General features: G+C 47.7%; 2 protein-coding genes across 13 annotated transcripts in view; both read right to left on the bottom strand.

Moving 5' to 3' along the window:
- Positions 1 to 1,075: 1,075 nt before the first annotated feature.
- On the bottom strand, positions 1,076 to 8,101 carry LOC615277 (acyl-coenzyme A thioesterase THEM4). 2 transcript variants are annotated; one of them, XM_002696864.7, is made up of 6 exons: positions 6,862 to 8,101; positions 5,710 to 5,908; positions 3,622 to 3,766; positions 2,501 to 2,611; positions 1,753 to 1,877; positions 1,076 to 1,295 (listed from the first exon to the last, which is right to left on the bottom strand). In XM_002696864.7, the coding sequence occupies exons 1-6, from the start codon at positions 7,129 to 7,131 to the stop codon at positions 1,273 to 1,275; spliced, it is 873 nt and encodes a 290-aa protein (XP_002696910.2). In that variant the 5' UTR covers positions 7,132 to 8,101; the 3' UTR covers positions 1,076 to 1,272. The 2 variants fall into 2 exon arrangements, with proteins under 2 accessions (XP_002696910.2, XP_010815872.1); XM_010817570.4 differs by having other exon boundaries at positions 3,703 to 3,766.
- A 218-nt stretch (positions 8,102 to 8,319) lies between these two features.
- Positions 8,320 to 16,427, bottom strand: part of CCR8 (C-C motif chemokine receptor 8) — a 144,020-nt gene continuing 135,912 nt past the window's right edge. For 8 of the 11 annotated variants that reach the window (XM_059879479.1, XM_059879474.1, XM_059879472.1 and 5 more), the window contains 3 exons: positions 12,321 to 12,433; positions 10,777 to 10,839; positions 8,320 to 10,212 (listed from right to left, as the gene is read on the bottom strand). In XM_059879479.1, coding sequence (XP_059735462.1) covers positions 9,123 to 10,181 — 1,059 coding nt within the window. In that variant the 5' untranslated portion in view covers positions 10,182 to 10,212; positions 10,777 to 10,839; positions 12,321 to 12,433 and the 3' untranslated portion in view covers positions 8,320 to 9,122. 11 annotated transcript variants of the gene reach the window in all.

Below are 16,427 nucleotides of genomic sequence, written 5' to 3'. Positions count from 1 at the left end.
GGCAGGCATACATCTTCAAGAGTCCTGATTATCTGCAGAATGAAGTCCAGACTTTCCATAGTGGCAGCCTTCACTACTTCCCACCATCCATTCTTCACTCAGGAAATCTAGGTCAGAAAAGAAACTGATGATTCAGGGAGCAAGAGGCTGTTTTTTTAAGGCTTAAATTCCTGTACTTCTGAGGCACAAGGAACAGGCAAGAAAGTGTGGGCTTTTTATCATCAGAGGGGATTAAGCAAAGAGTAAATATAAAAAATACATAGGCAAACCTGCCAGGTTACTGCTGTATACTTTGCCATCTCTTGCAAGGCAAGATGCTGAACTAGGCTGAAACTTGTCTTTAAAGGAAGACCTACTTTTCTGTCCTCACAGGGCAAGAATTCCTACTTATGAGAAATAATCGATTCGAGTGTTTTAGAGGCTATTCGTGGCCACTCTGAGAATGGGATAGAGGTGGGACCCAGAATGAAAGCCTGCTGCCCACTGCCCCACCCTCAGCAGGTACTGGCTTGGCTCTGGGCTCAGATAAAATGGGCTGGTTTTCAAGGATGGTTGGTGCTGGCCTGGGTTTTCCTCCTGTGTATCTGTTCCTGCTACACTCACAACTCTGGAGCCCAAAGTCCCCCCACCTCCTCAATCCTCCCCCCACCTCTGAGAGGGTGCAGAGATATATATGATCATGTAAAAGGAGTATTACCCATCAGCAGATGAATGAAGGTTTTAGGGCAGTACTTCATGGTAGAATTTAGAGGAGTGAATTAAAAAATGAAAGGAAAAAGCAAACAGAAAAAAAGAAAAGGAAAAATACCTGGCGAAAACATTGTGTGTGACTTCAATTCAAAACAAGATCATTAATTAACATTGGGCAAGGCTCCCTTGACTTGTCTGTAGCCAGTGGAACGTGACATTGCTTCTGTGACCTTACTCCCTTCTGCAGTTACACGTTGGGTCCCTCAAACCCAGTCTGGCCCTTTTTCTGTTTTCTGAGTTGGGTGTTAATGTCACACGATGCTTTCCAATCCCACTGACCATAGACATCTCTATGCAGAAAGAAATGCACGTATGTCCATTTGGATACATGATCTCCCTTTTCAAAGTTTATTCATAACAAGCTCTGACAGCTGGAGGAGTTTTCACCATCCAAGGAGGAAAGGGCTGGAGTAAACACTGGCAGCTGGAGATGGGTGGAGAGACAGACTCTGCTCCAAAGGAAGCTTTGGTTTCCTGCCCTCTGGGCCAGGAGGGGATGAGCCTACGGTGCCTTGCACCGTATCACTTCATTTGGAAGAAGATGGCTGGAATGGTGAAGAACACAGAGAGAAGTGGCTCTCAGGTTTGGCTTTTGGGAAAAACTAGTTCAGGGAGACCTTTCCTGTCTGCCTGGAGCTAGAGCTGCTTCTGGAAATATCTAAATTGCCTCTGTTGTCAAAGCAATGAGCCTGCTTTTGCCTTCTGGAAGCCAGGAGGGGAGATAGCATGCACACTCTGCTGCCACAGCCCCCTCCCCTCCATCCTCATAAACCCCTTTCTGACTGGTAGTCTCCCAGGGAGGTGAGTGGGAGTGTTATAATGGCCTCTGTCCTATAACTTATAGAGGCTCCTCTCCATGTGAGCATCCCGTCCGACCCCAAACACACACCTGTAAGAGTCTCCCAGGGCAGGTGCTGCCCCCAGCAGTGGGGGCAGCCACCCTCTGTGCCTGTCACAAGGATGGGCACCAACAGCAGGAAGAAAGAATTCTCACGGCCTTACCAGAAGCTTCAGCAAAGAGGATGGTCCTGTCGCTGCTTTGGGCTTCGCAGGAGAGAAACACCTTTCTCCCTTCCATGCCGGTGATGTTTGCCTCCAGCCTCACCACTGAGCCGAGGGTGATCGGGCTAGGAGAGGGCAGTGGGGGCGAGTGGCTGGTAGCCTGGTCTCTGAGAAAGGTGGGGGATGACCCTACAGGGGTTGGAGGCTACCAGAGTCGGGGTCCCGGGCGTCTACTCAAAGAGCCAAGATGTCAGGGCCTTTGTGTCTGTCACCTGCTAGCCGTCTTTGCTTCAGCTTCTTCATTCGTCAAGCTGGAGACAATGGTACCAACCTCCCAGGATTATAGTAAAGATTGTACAAAATAATGTGTGCGAGTTTAACAACAAATTAATCACGTGTCAGAAATTATCATTTCAGTAGCAGCCCAATAATTATTTGTGGACTGAGTTAAATATTTACAGGCACACAGGTTGGCTTTCTTTAAATCAGAGGTGGCCAAAAGTAGTTTATCATTGTCCTCTGTAGTGTATTTTTATGTTGGAACACATAACCCATATTCAAGCTCATCACCTTGAACTTGGATGAAAAGGGAACATCTAACAAGTTTAGGTTGGTCCGTGAGAAAAACAAAAGTAGAAACTCCTCTTTGTACTCAGGATTGCTACACGAGCTCTTATCTTCCATCGTAACACCTGGAATAACCCCGTGTCAGCTTACTCCTAGCTGGAACCCAGGAAAGGAGACAGACCTCTTGAAGGTGATGGTCATGGTCCCAGTGAAGACCGCATTAGCACTGCAGTAGGCCGTCATGAACAGTGTGGTGTCTATCATGGTCCCCAGCGCGCCACCATGGATAATCCTGCAGGGCCAGACAAGGGGAGAAAGGGAAGGAAAGAGTCTCCCATGATTCCACCCCGCATGGCCAATTTCCAGTGAGGCAATGTGCTGAAGGGTTCCCTGCAATCCAGGACCAGATCCTTCGATCGATCCATTTAGAGCAGAGATGTAAGCGCAGAGCACATGCAGGGGAAGCAAACGCTGCTGTCTGAAGTGAGTCACACCAGCTTAGAAGAGAATGAACTAAAAGCAGGAGAAGCCCCAACCACAAATTCTGATGAACCTTGTATTCCCTTCTGGGTTAATGTTGGGGGACTAGAATGGTACCATGAAAAAAGCATGGGCTTCACAGGCAGAGAGCCCTCACTCTAAATCTCACGGTTCTAGCCATGTGACCTCAGTCACAGAACCACTTGGGCCATCTGCACCTTTATCTGTAAGAGAGGAATATCTCCTAGGAATTTTTGTGAGTATGAAATTAATACAGCCAAAGCTTCATGTAAAGGGTCTGACATATACTAGCACCAAACAAGAATAGTCTTCCCCCTTCTCATTTCTAACTTCCATTGCTTACTCCACTGCCATTTATCAGGTTAAAGAAGTTCTTAACAGGGAGAGGCCACACCTTGGGTGGATCATTGAGGGACTGGCAGAGCCTCACTGCCCAGGGAGCCAGTAGAATAAGGCTGAGGTAACCAAGAATCTAGGGGTTGCTCAGTTGGTGAAGAATCCACCTGCCAATGCGGGAGACCCAGGTTCGATCCTTGGGTCAGGAAGATGTCCTGGAGAAGGAAATGACAACCCACTCCAGTATTCTTGCCTGGAAAATCCCATGGATGGAGGAGCCTGGCAGACCACTGTCTACGGGGTTGCAAGAGTTGGACACGACTTAGTGACTAAACTACCACCCACCAACCAAGAACCTGCTGAAGGCAACCAGGGACCCCCAGCTGGGCTCTCACCCACCACCTGCTCTTGGACCAAGATAAAGCCCATTTGAGCCGCTGGCTGGGACAAGCCTGCGTGCCTCACCCAGGCAGCCCCTCCAGGAGGGGCCCAGGCTGGAACAAGCAGACGCACTTCTTCTCAGAGTCATTGTGAAAGATGACATACTCAAAGCCGAGTCTCTCCATCTCTGTGATCCGGAGAAAGAGGCGGGCGTCTTCTACCGTTTGGACTGGAGGGAAGAATGGATTTGATAAGAAAGACCTCAGGCTTAAGTCTGATCCTCAGGGCGGTGTGGTCTCTGGGGCAGAAAGCACCGGACCAGAGGAGGTCCCAGGAAACGCACCCGCCTCAGCTTCCCATGGGCATGCCACCCCGGGCATGGTCCCATAAACTTCTGACGGAGAAGAGCAGCTTCCAAGGGGAGGATGAGGTCAGCGGTGTGAGGGGCAGTGAGGAGCCAACTGCCTGTGAATTCAGGACACCACTGTTCCCATCAGCTGAATAACAAACGCTAATCCGAACGCATCGATTGTGGCAGATCTAGGAGTTAGCAGGCGACAGTCCTTTTTGTAGAACACGTGTATGTGTCTCCTCTCACTGCCACAGGCCTGAACTTTCGGTGAGATTTGTTTATACTGTATGACTTCCGAGGGAAAGGGGGATAATTTAGAGGCCCTAATTAGAGGTTAAGCCTCCAATATCCAATACTTAAGGACTTCCCTGAAGCTCAAAGGATAAAGAATCTGTCTGTGATGCAGGAGACCAGGGTTCGATCCGTGGGTCAGGAAGATCCTCTGGAGAAGGGAATGGCAATCCACTCCAGTATTCTTCCCTGGAGAATTCCTTGGACAGAGAAGCCTGGCAGGCTATACAGATCGTGGGTTTGCAAAGAGTTGGATACGACTGAACAACTAACACAGCACATCCAATACTTATCAAACACCTTTTTTGCAAAGAATCTCAAAGCAGAATTTCTTTTCTTTTTTTTTTTTTTTGGCAGCATGGCTTATGAGATCTTAGTTCCCCGACCAAGGATTGAACCCATGCCTTCGACAGTGAAAAGGCAGAGTCCCAGTCACTGGGCCACCAGGAAATTCCCCTCAAAGCAGAATTCTGAATGACAGATTAGGTATATAAAATTATATACTATAAACATAGTATATAAGTATGCTGCTAAGTCGCTTCACTTGTGTCCGACTCTGTGCGACCCCAGAGATGGCAGCCCACCAGGCTCCCCCGTCCCTGGGATTCTCCAGCCACGAACACTGAGAGTGGGTTGCCATTTCCTTCTCCAATGCATGAAAGTGAAAAGTGAAAGTGAAGTCGCTCAGTCGAGTCTGACTCTTCACAACCCCATGGACTGCAGCCTACCAGGCTCCTCGGTCCATGGGATTTTCCAGGCAAGAGTACTGGAGTGGGGTGCCATTGCCTTCTCCAGTATATAAGTATAGACTATAAGTATAAGACTTCCGGCTGGTTCCTCCTGTCTCTTGAACGAATCTCTTCATCTTCTGTTTTCCATCCAGTGTCCTTCACTGACAGGTTCAAGAGCTCAGCTCAGCTGACCACTAGAGGGAGCGCGAGTTCTGTCCCCAGCAGATTCTGGCTCCTGGCCCCAGATATCAGTAAGATCCTGCCCCCTGTAGCATCACTGAGCTGCCAAAACGGTGTACCAGAGTGAAGGCACTGGCCCTTAATCCCAGGCACTGCCTCTTCCCAATTCCTCACTGACATTGCACCTGTCTGGTCTACAGGAGATGTGGGGCTGGCAGGTGTAAGGAGACGCCCCGGGTGACTGCAGACAGGGGTGGAGAGAGCACTAATCCGAGAGCCAGGAATCCCTGACTCTAGTCCAGTCTCTACCAAAAGAGGCTTTGTTGCCTCTCCAGACCTCAGTTTTCTCACTTGTAAAATGATGGGTTGAACTAGACAGCCTCCACGTTCCTTTTCTAGCCTGATAGTGTATGAATCTAGGATCACCATGTCCAGCCTCCTCATACCTGACTCTCAGGCTAATGCAGGCCACATGGGAGGTGTAGGAACTGGGCTGGAGCGCGGAGCTCCCCGAGGAAAATGCACACACAGAAGCAAAGTTTTGCCAACAATCCTGCACTCTCCAGAGCCCTCCTCCAGCCCAGGTGAAGCGCTCCTAATACAGGGGTGTGAACGTACCAGGGACAACTTTAGCGATCCTAGCTAGGTCCCCCTCTTTAAGGAACTGCCAAGAGCGACAGTAACCGGGAAGTCGCGTCCACGTCCCATCCACAGTCTTCTCCATGAGTTCATTGTACAGCCTCACCATGATGGGGCTCCAGCCGGAGTTCGGGAGGGAATAATCCTTTGAATCGGAATGGAGGTGACTTCTTGAGACCTGGGAAGTTCAAAAGGTAGCTGACTGTGTCTGCTCCTACAGGGCCGGCACAGCTGAAAGAAAACTTGGGGTGGTGGAGGACTCAGGCCCGGGACCCGCGCAGCCAGAAGTGACCTTGGGGAGTCGGGGGTGGGGGGAGGGGAATCAAGCCCAAGACCCAGGAGGCCAGAGGGGACCCTGAGGGGTGGGGGTTCAGACCTGTGGCCACAGCAGACTTGCTGGCGCCAAAGTGGGCAGGGAAGATGCTGGTCACGTTTTCTTATGATCCTCCAGTCCCCCGAAGGTCCCTTTCTGTTCTGCTGATCCCCTCGCCATTAGTAGGCCCCATCCAAGCACGGGAACCTCTCCCCTACCCCAGCCCCCATGAGGGGCATCCCGCCTCCGCTGTTCTTGCTTTCCTCCTTCCTTTCCACGTTCTACCCTGTCGTCTGGGGATTCCTCTCATCTCCTTAGGTGTCCAGGGACCCCCACCAGCGCCCAGTAGGTGTTCCTACTTATGAGCAGGCATGAACTCCTTGTCCTCCTACTCAATCATCTTAACTCTTACCCACAATTTTCTTTTAGTTTCGCCTCTTTTTTGCCCAGAAAAATGTTATGTTAAACAGTAACCACTGCTTTCCCTTGAGTCACCACTAATCAGATTCTCTTTCCCTGATTCTGCTCACTTGCTCACGCTGGGGCTCGGCAACCCCACTTAACCATATGGGAAAGGTTCAGCAGGGTCAGTAAGGCTGGAGGGGCCTCCAGATATTGTCGTTAAGTTCCCAGTCTGAGGGTGCACCCCTCCATACAGGATGAAACGGCCGAGTGGCATAAGCATCTTCTAGGAATCAGGAGTCCTGGCTCCGAGTTCTCATCTGTCAAAGGAGCCTAAGGTCCCTTGTAGCTCCCTCGATCTGAGACTCTGACCACACTCACAGCAGCCCGCATCTGGATGCAATGTGGGTACTCACGGTGATGAGTGGGGCTGGCGCCCAGGCTGACCAGAGCATCCGGGGCTGGCCAGCCAGGGCTGGGAGAAGGCGTGCTGCCTGTCGGAGCCTCACCAGCCACCTGAGACCTCTCTGCAGCATGATGTCCAACCGAGATGCGCCAGCTGAACCTTCTGCCAAAGGCAAGCCTTCCTCCTGGTAGTTGAGCACAGCCCTGAGGCTCAGACTCAGCCAATCGGAGCCTGTGTGGGTCCTCTGAGGGCCAGGCCATCCCACGTCCCTCCCCTGCATCAGGCCAAGCAGTGGGGAGTGGAACTAGAAAGGACGTTAGGCAATTGTGGGTTAGTAAGTTACACATGTATTTGATCTTGGCAGTTGCCAGGTGTATTTCTGGCTGCGTGCCTGGAACAACTGAGTCAATCAGAATGTTTTGCAGGCCAGGTTCCCCAGTGGACAAACAATGACCAGGAGCCAGAGTGGATAACCTCAGTCTCTGTATGTAAGGACAGATGGCTTTGATACCTCACCCTGGTTCTTAACTGTGTCTTGTTTCAGAGGCCATTCATCTGACAAATGTTAATTAGGCGCATACTATGTGCCGGGAACTGTTCCAGACTCTGGGGGCACAGGAGTGAATAAAACAGATGAAGTCGATGACCTCATGGGGTTTATGTCCTAAGTAGGTAGTTAACAAGTAACGCTAATTGTTGCACTTTCTACCCCCAACTGCTGTTCTACCTGTTTCTCTGTTTTATCAATTTTAATACTTAATGTTATCTCATGCTGCTAAGTCACTTCAGTCGTGTCCCCTCTGCGACCCCATAGACGGCAGCCCACCAGGCTCCCCCGTCCCTGGGATTCTCCAGGCAAGAACACTGGAGTGGGTTTCCATTTCCTTCTCCAATGCATGAAAGTGAAAAGGGAAAGTGAAGTAGCTCAGTCGTGTCCGACTCTATGCAACCCCATAGATGGCAGCCCACCAGGCTCCCCCGTCCCTGGGATTCTCCAGGCAAGAGTACTGGAGTGGGTTGCCATTGCCTTCTCCAATGTTATCTCATAAACAGCCCAAATTAAAAGTTCACCAATCGTCCCCAAACTGTCTTTCAGAGCATTCCCCCTCCACCAAGCCAGAATCCAATTTAAGATCATATATTTCAGTTAATTGTCATGTCTTTAGCCTCCTTTAATCTGGAACAGTTTTTCAGCCTTTCCTTGACACATTCTTAACATACCGCACACACATATACCAGATACCTGCAGCAATGAGCTCCCATTCTTTCCACCCTGCTTTAGGGGACTCCTGTTACTCCCAGTGAGTGAACGGTAGGTGGCGTTAGAACACAGCTTCATAACCTTGCATAACCGTCACAGAAATCAGAGGTGTGCATTACTGCTATTAATATCTGCATTTACATACAAAGACACTGACACACAGAACAGTTAAAGTACCTCGCCCAAAACTGCACAGCTAGTAAAATGTTATATGCCGTGTATTTTTATTACAGTAATAACAAACTTTTATGTGTATGAAGATATTTATAGGCTATAGGTGGGACATTGGGTAGGTCTATGGAGCAGGCAAGACAGAAAACACCATCATCACCATCTTCAACCTTATCTTACACGTGTCTGCCTTGACATGCAGAGATGCTACCTCAGGCCAGCTTGCAAGTGAGGAGCAGGGTCCAGACAGGAAATCCAAGGTGTCCCTTGCAATGTCCTGAGCAAGGCCAGCATGGTTCAAGATCTGAGGCACTTCCCACGTCACAAGTGTTGCGGGTCAGTATCTCTCATGAACACAGATACAAAAATCCCAAGAGAAGCCAATTGTTTTTTGTTAAAATGACCATAAACATGAGGTCATTTTTTCTAGGGAAAACATGAGTTGATTTAAAATAAGAAAACCTATCAATATAGTTCACGAAATTAACAGAATAATGGAGGAAAACTACATGATCACCTCAATAGATAAGGAGAAAGCATTTGATAAAATTTAAGCTGGTATTTGATAAAGATACTCCAAAACCTAGGGGAGGAAAATCCCTATAGCTAACACAGTGAAACATATGGACGATTTTTAGAAAATAGTGACAAAGTCTTTGAAAGTTGAGAGGGTTGACTTGCAATAGTAGTAATTCACTGAATATCATGAAAGAAGTCTTGTGTCTGTAGCCAGCTTTGTAAGAATCTCCCTTCAATGTAGCCTCCAACTCCAGTGTGAATCGTTTCTGTTTCAAGAAGGTGGATGATGGAGGCAGGGGGATGCTCTGCCCTGCACGGACTCACAGAATGTAGTCTACGGTGGAGGAGCGACTGGACTGCTGATTCGAGGATGATTTTTCCAAGACCTCCCTAGAGACCTGTCTCCCTATGTAGACTAAGGTGTGGCTGCAACTCTTCCGAAATAGTTCTGATAGGTGTTTCTTGAATTTCTCACCCATGAACGCATAGATAATAGGGTTCACGCAGCAGTGGGTGAAGGAAATGGTCTCTGTGACGTGCGTGGCATAGGTCAGCTGCTGGCTCATGACACACCCATCCAGGACGTGCATGTCATGCAGGGAAGTGAGGAAGAGGACCGTGTTGAAAGGGACCCAGAAGAGTAGGGAGGCAACCACCACGATGAGCACGAGCTTAATGGCCTTGGTCTTGTTGTGGTTCTGGCAGCTCTTCAGCTGGTGCAGGATGCGGATATAGCAGAACATCAGGATGCTGAACGGGATCAGCAGGCCTAAGATGTTCACTTCAAAGTGGATGAAGATCTTCCACTTCAGCGTCTGCTGATTGTAATAGGAGTAACACTGCAGGATGCCATTTTCGGAGGCCACTTGGTAAAACACTAGTAACGGGCTGGTGGCCACCAGGGCAGTCAGCCACACCACCAGACTCAGGGCTGTGCCCATGCTGATTGTCCTCACTTTCAAGGCATATACGGCATGGACAACCGCCAGGTACCGGTCCATACTCATGAGGGTTATAAAGAACATGCTGCTGAAGAAGCCGATGTAATAAAAGCCAGAGACCACCTTGCACATTACGGTCCCGAATACCCACTGGTCCAGTTGATAGTGGGTCTGAAAGGGGAAGGAGAAGACAAAAAGCAGGTCAGACAGGGCCAGGTTCAAGAGGTATACATCTGTGACACTCCTCAGTTTCTTGCAGGCGACAAGGACTAGGATGACCAGGCTGTTGCCCAGAAGACCAAATACAAACAGGATGCAGTAGAAGACAGCAAGAAGCAGCTTGCTCTCTCTCCCCTCCCCATCGCAGGGGCTCGAGTAGATGTCAGGATAGTAGAAGTCAGTTGCTGTTGTCAAATTGGGCTCAGGTGTGTAATCCATCAAGGCAGGAGGAAGCCAGCCACAGAGGCACCTAAGAGACATTCATTTCTTAGTGATATTTTTTATTTAAAAATACGGACTGAATTGTGCCCCACCGCTCCCCACCAAGTTCATATGTTGAAGCCCTAAAGCCCTGTTATGGACTAAATGTGTCCTTCCAAACTTTGTGTGTTGAAACCTTACCCCCATTGTGATGGTATCAGGAGATAAAGCCTTTGGAAAGTGATCGAATTAAGTGAGGTCAGGAGGGTGCAGGGCTTCCCAGGTGGGGCCAGTATAAAGAACCCGCCAGCTAATACAGGTAGATGTAAGAGACACAGGTTCAATCCCTGGGTTGGGAAGATCCTCTGGAGGAGGGCATGGCAACCCACTCCAGTATTCTTGCCTGGAGAATCCTTTGGACAGAGGAGCCTGGTGAGCTACAGTCCATGGGGTTGCAAAGAGTCAGACACACCTGAAGCAACTTATCACGCACACACGCCTGAGGGCTCCACCCTCATGGGAAGAAAGCCCTTATGAGAAGAACAGGAGAGCTTGCTTCCTCTCTCTGCTCTAGAGTGTGTGAGGATACAGTGAAAATTTGGCAGTTACCAACCTGGAAGAGGGCTCTCACTAGAACCTGACTGCTTGGGTACCTTGATCTTGCATTTCGCAGACTCTAGAAGTGTGATAAATAAATTTTGTTGTTGTCAGCCACCCAGTCTATGGCATTCTGTTTACAGGAGCCCAAACTGACCCAGACACCCCCAGCATCACTCAACTTGGAGACAGTCCAATAATGAGGCAACGTAGGTTAAAGGAGATCACCAGATGGGGCCCTGATCCAATCGGACTGGTGTCCTTGTAAGACGACAACCAAGTGTGAAGGCAGCCCTAAAGGCTCACACCAGAAATCCAATTTGTCAGCATCTTGCTCTTGGACTTCTAGCCCCAGAACTGTGAGAAAATAAGGTCCTGTCATTTAAGCCACCTGGCATTTTGTGATGGCAGCTTAAACAGAATAACAATACAGGGGCTATATGGAACCTCTCTGGGGCTTCCCTGGTGGCTCAGTTGGTAAAGAATCTGCCTGCAATGCAGGTGACCTGGGTTCGATCCCTGGGTCAGGAAGATCCCCTGGAGAAGAGAATGGCAGCTCACTCCAGTATTCTTGCCTGGAAAATCCCATGGAAAGAGGAGCCTGGCGGGCTATATAGTCCATGGGGGGTTGCAAAAAGTCAGACATAACTTAGTGACTAAACCACCACCACCACCTCCACCATGGGACCTCTCTGCCTTTTCTATGCAAATTTTCTGTAAACTTGAAACTTCTCTAGAAAGTAAAGCCTATTTGCATTTTAAAAAGTTGAAATCTTCCCAGGCTAACTAATACAGAGGGATTCGGTGGGATAAGAAAAGTCAAAATTTGCCAAGAAAACTTAAAAACCTATAGTTCTACCTCTCAGAATTAGCAACTGCCAGCATATTGCCATATTTGCTTTTGATTCTTTCCCCTTTCCTCCCTTCCTTCCTTCTGCAACAGAGATGAACAACGTGAAGGGAAGATTCAACATTTAAAACATGATCATTCTCCTCAAACTGATATTTACATTCAAGGCAATTTTGATCTAGACTTAACGATTTTTCCAAGGCATTTGATTATTGGACACTTAGACATCCCTCTCCACCATGCCACATTTCTATAATTTGAAATGTGAATCAAGTTAGCCATTTTTAAACATATTAATTTCACCTAAGTATATACACAAAATAGATTTTAAGACAGTTTCTGAAGTATGGAGGTGGGTCTCTTTTTTATGTGGCTAGCATCTTTCAAAACAGGAGTCTCCCCTCCTACATCTTCCTCCCCACTTGTCTTTTACAGTTACTTTAAAAAACAATTTTCAGTTCATGGTCCTTCTGTTCTGCTCTCCTAATATCCTGGGATAAGAGGAAGTCTTCAACTCATTTTCTTCCCTAGATCCCTCCTATCCACTCCACATTCCCCACCATGTTCCTCCATCATTAAAATCTGTGGAAAGTATTAGCAAGCCCTACCATTTATCACAGCACAAGAATTTACATGCGTCTCATTTATTCCTCTTGCATGCCTGTGAAGCAGGTACTATCTCCTTTCTCTTTCTGGAGTTACGATCATACCTGAGTCTCAGCTTTTGTCCAGTACCTGAAGTTACACAAAGGGTGAGGCAACAGAGCCAGGACTCAAAAACCGCATCTGTCTTCTCCAAATCCTAGTTCTTTTCTGTACTTCACTGTGGGTTAAAAAAAAAATTAAGAGGAAAAAAGCTACAATCTTTTAGAATCTAGACCATCTGACTTCCAAGTTCTAGATTACTTTGTAGCAGAGTAAACTCCGACTTGCTTTTCAAACTGAGAAGGAGGCTTTTCAGTTTGTGAGAAGGAGGCCAAGAAGGCTTTTCAGGGTTTGGTGGGATGTGAAATGGCAACCCACTCCAGTGTTCTTGCCTGGAGAATCCCAGGGACGGCGGAGCCTGGTGGGCTGCCGTCTAGGGGGTCGCACAGAGTTGGACACGACTGAAGTGACTTAACTAGCAGCAGCAGCAGCCTGTGGTCATTTAAGTTAGCATCTAGTCAGGGATGAAATTTGCTTGCCAGCTTTGTTCCTTGAGAAACATACACCTACATGCCTTCCTGTCATTGACGCAATGCACACAGCGTAAGGATAGATTCCTCCCCAGATGCCTGGGGATAGGCAGAATCTTCTGCTATCCACCTTCCCACTCTTGGGGAGCTTTGACACCCTCCTAGCATCCTGCAGAGAAATGGCATGGTTTGCTTTTCTCCACTAGACCGCTATGGACAGGCACTGAGACATAAGCGGGGTTTGTAAACACTGGGGATATGCAAAGAAAAGTGTCACCTCTTGTGCCAGATTTCTGAAATCCCGGCCTCACCCCAAGGACATAAACTATCCTTGCTTCTTATGTCTTTCTTTCCCAAGGATGCTTATTAATACCTACCTTAATTAGAGCCTTCCTTCTAGAGGTTTTCAGTGTTGCTAATTTCTTTGTCTCAGGCTGCACTGCTGTGTGTCTGCAGCTCAGTGGAGAACAGCTTCTCTGCAGCTATCTTATCTATCTGTGGTTGGTGGCAAAATAGGGGTGGGTCTACTGATGTTCCCTACAATGATTTTTAAAGTTAAAAAAAAATTGATCTCATTTAGAGAACATACCAGTGGTTACCAGTGGGGAGAGGGAGGGGCAAGGTAGAGGTAGGGAATTAAGAGGTAGGAACTATTAGGTATAAAATAAGCTGCTGCTCCTGCTAAGTCGCTTCAGTCGTGTCCGACTTTGTGACACCCCATAGATGGCAGCCCACCAGGCTCCCCCGTCCCTGGGATTCTCCAGCCACGAACACTGGAGTGGGTTGCCATTTCCTTCTCCAATGCATGAAAGTGAAAAGGGAAAGTGAAGTCGCTCAGTCGTGTCTGACTCTTAGCGACCCCATGGACTGCAGCCTACCAGGCTCCTCCACCCATGGGATTTTCCAGGCAAGAGTACTGGAGTGGGTTGCCATTTCCTTCTCTGATAAAATAAGCTACAAGGATATATTAATAATAAGGGAACAGAGGCAATATTTTGTAATAACTATAACTGGAGTCTAACTTCTAAAAATTGTGAATCACTTTAGTGTACACCCGTGATATGTCATATTGTACATATGTAATATTGAACATCAACTATACTTCTACTTTTTTTTAATGCTTAAAAATCACACATAGTGACAATGCTAAAACAAAACACTATAACAAAAAAACCCCAAAACTTCAAAAATAGATCTCACCAAAGAACACATACAGATGGAAGATTAGCATATGAAAAAACAAGAGGGAACCGCATATTAAAGCACCAGTAAATTATCATTACACACTTGTTAGAATGGCTAAAATCAAAACACCAAATACTGGAGAGGAAGAAGATTAAGGGACTTCCCTGGTGGTCCAGTCCCTAAGACCCCATGGTCCCAGTGCAAGGGCCTGGGTTCAACCCCTGGTCGGGGAACTAGATCCCACATGCGGCAGCTAAGAGTTCACACAACCAAAGATCCTGCACGCTGCAGCAAAGATCGAAGATCCTGCATGCTGCAACTAAGAGCTGGTGCAGCCAAATAAATAAAAACAAATATTTTAAAGATTAACAAGAGAAAAGCATATCAATTAATTTTTTACAAAAAGAAGATTAAGAGGCGCTCTCATTTATTGCTGGTGGAAATGCAAACTGGTACAACCACTATGGGAGACAGTTTGGTAATTTCTTACAAGGCTAGAATAGGCTTACCATATAATCCAGTAGCATGCTCCTGATTTCTACCCAGATGAGTTGAAAACATATCCACACAAAAATCTGAGCACAAATATGTATAGCAACGTTACTTATAATTGCCAAAAAATGAGAATCCACCAAGATGTCCTTTGACAGACGAATGGATAAACAGGACTGTGGTCCTGTACACAGTGACATGTTTTTCAGTGATCTTAAAAAACCAGCTATCGAGCCACAAGCAGAAGCCTTAAAGTGTGTATTGCTAGCTGAAAGGAGCCTGTCTGAAGAGGCTACATGCTGTATGACTCCAACTACAGGAGAATGTTTTGGAAAAGGCAAAATGACAGAGACAGCAAACAATCAGTGGTTGCCTTGGGGTTCAGTGGAACGGGGGGCTAATTCTTCCAATCCAAGGGGAGGAGATATTTTTCCATTTCATTGAATCATCTTTAATTTCCTTCATCAATATTTTCTAGTTTTCAGAGTATACATCTTTCACCTTCTTGGTTAAGCTTATTCTTAGGGCTTCCTTTACTGTGATTTTTTAAAGATTTATTTTACTTATTAATTTTTTTGGCTGTGCCACATGGCATATGGGATCCTAGTTCCCCGACCAGGGATCAAATCTGCACCCCCAGCAGTGGAAGTGTGAAGTCTTAACCACTGGATGGCCAGGGAAATCCCTATGCAATCTTAAGTGGGACTTTTCTTTAAACTGGCTCTTTCTGATATTTCATTTTTAGTGTGTAGAAATGCAGCAGATTCTTCCTTACGGTGTAGAGAACAGGCACTTCAGGAACAGAATTGTGAAGTGATGAACTCATGGTTTATTTCTGCTTGTGAGACCAGGTCGCTGGGATAAGTTCAGTCATCCGCATTGAGGACAGTCTCCTGCCTCAGTATCAAGAAGCAGGGATATAACCTGACAAAACCAGACCATCTCGGTCACCTCACCACGAAGGTCTACAGCCACGGGCACCTTTACTGTGGAGTTCAGGCTGCCCTAAAAAGGTAACAGAGAAAGGGGCCCATTCCTCTAGCTTTTGTGGTCCAACGGATACAAGTGACAAAATTTCCCCACCTGCTAGTCATAGGAACTCATCACCGCCACCAACCCCACCCCCAACCCCAACCCCCCACCTCCGTCAGGAAGAGAGGTGGAACCAGAGCTGTCTTTTCCGCTACTGCTCCCCCTTCTGGAGGGATGTGGAAGTTCCCCGTGGAAACGCACGGAGCGAGCTAAGAATTCCCCCAGGCGGATTGACATCCGTTTCAATGCTACACTTTCAACTTCTTTCTTTAGATGCAGTTTAGAATGGCTATGTGTTCCTCTATGTTTCGTTTCATGACCTCTAAATCCATTCTCCTTTGTCTGCAATTTCATCTCATGTAAATAACCGCTGGTGTCCGAGTTCATATCTAGGTAATTCCCCTCACCCACATTATTCATAGGCTGACGTAGTTTGTGGAAAACCTCAGATCTTTTACAAGAGTTTTGTCAGTGATAAGCAAAGATCAATGGTTCACAGACAGGGAGACTCGGGGGCTCACAGTTACTGCTGATTCACATCACAAGGGCGGAAACTATGATACCTGCTTTACCTGAAGTTGTGGAAGGGACCATGGACCTCTCCCCGTCTGGGCCACGCAGGCCTCAGGGACTGGGTGGAATTCCCCCAAGACCAGCTTCCACGTAGGGCTAGAATGATGGCACGGGACTTGGCACAGACATCCTTGCTTTGTGCAGGGTAACTGAGCAGGGGCCAAGGGGCGTTGGGGAGTGGGCTGGCCTCTATCCTGCCTGTTTCCTCCACTCCACAAAGCCGGACCACTTGGTCGAGGCCAAGTTCGACTGAGCAACCTGACTTGGGCAGAGGCAAGCCCAGTCAGCAGAGGTGTTTCTGCGGCTGACTTATACTCCCAGGCATCCTTACTGTGAGTTCCTTGAAATCCTGCTATTTAC

This window comes from Bos taurus, chromosome 22 (genome assembly GCF_002263795.3).
Source record: "Bos taurus isolate L1 Dominette 01449 registration number 42190680 breed Hereford chromosome 22, ARS-UCD2.0, whole genome shotgun sequence".
NCBI lineage: Eukaryota > Metazoa > Chordata > Mammalia > Artiodactyla > Bovidae > Bos > Bos taurus.
Note: the sequence above shows the minus strand (reverse complement) of the source record. Positions and strands in the feature narration are given on the sequence as shown.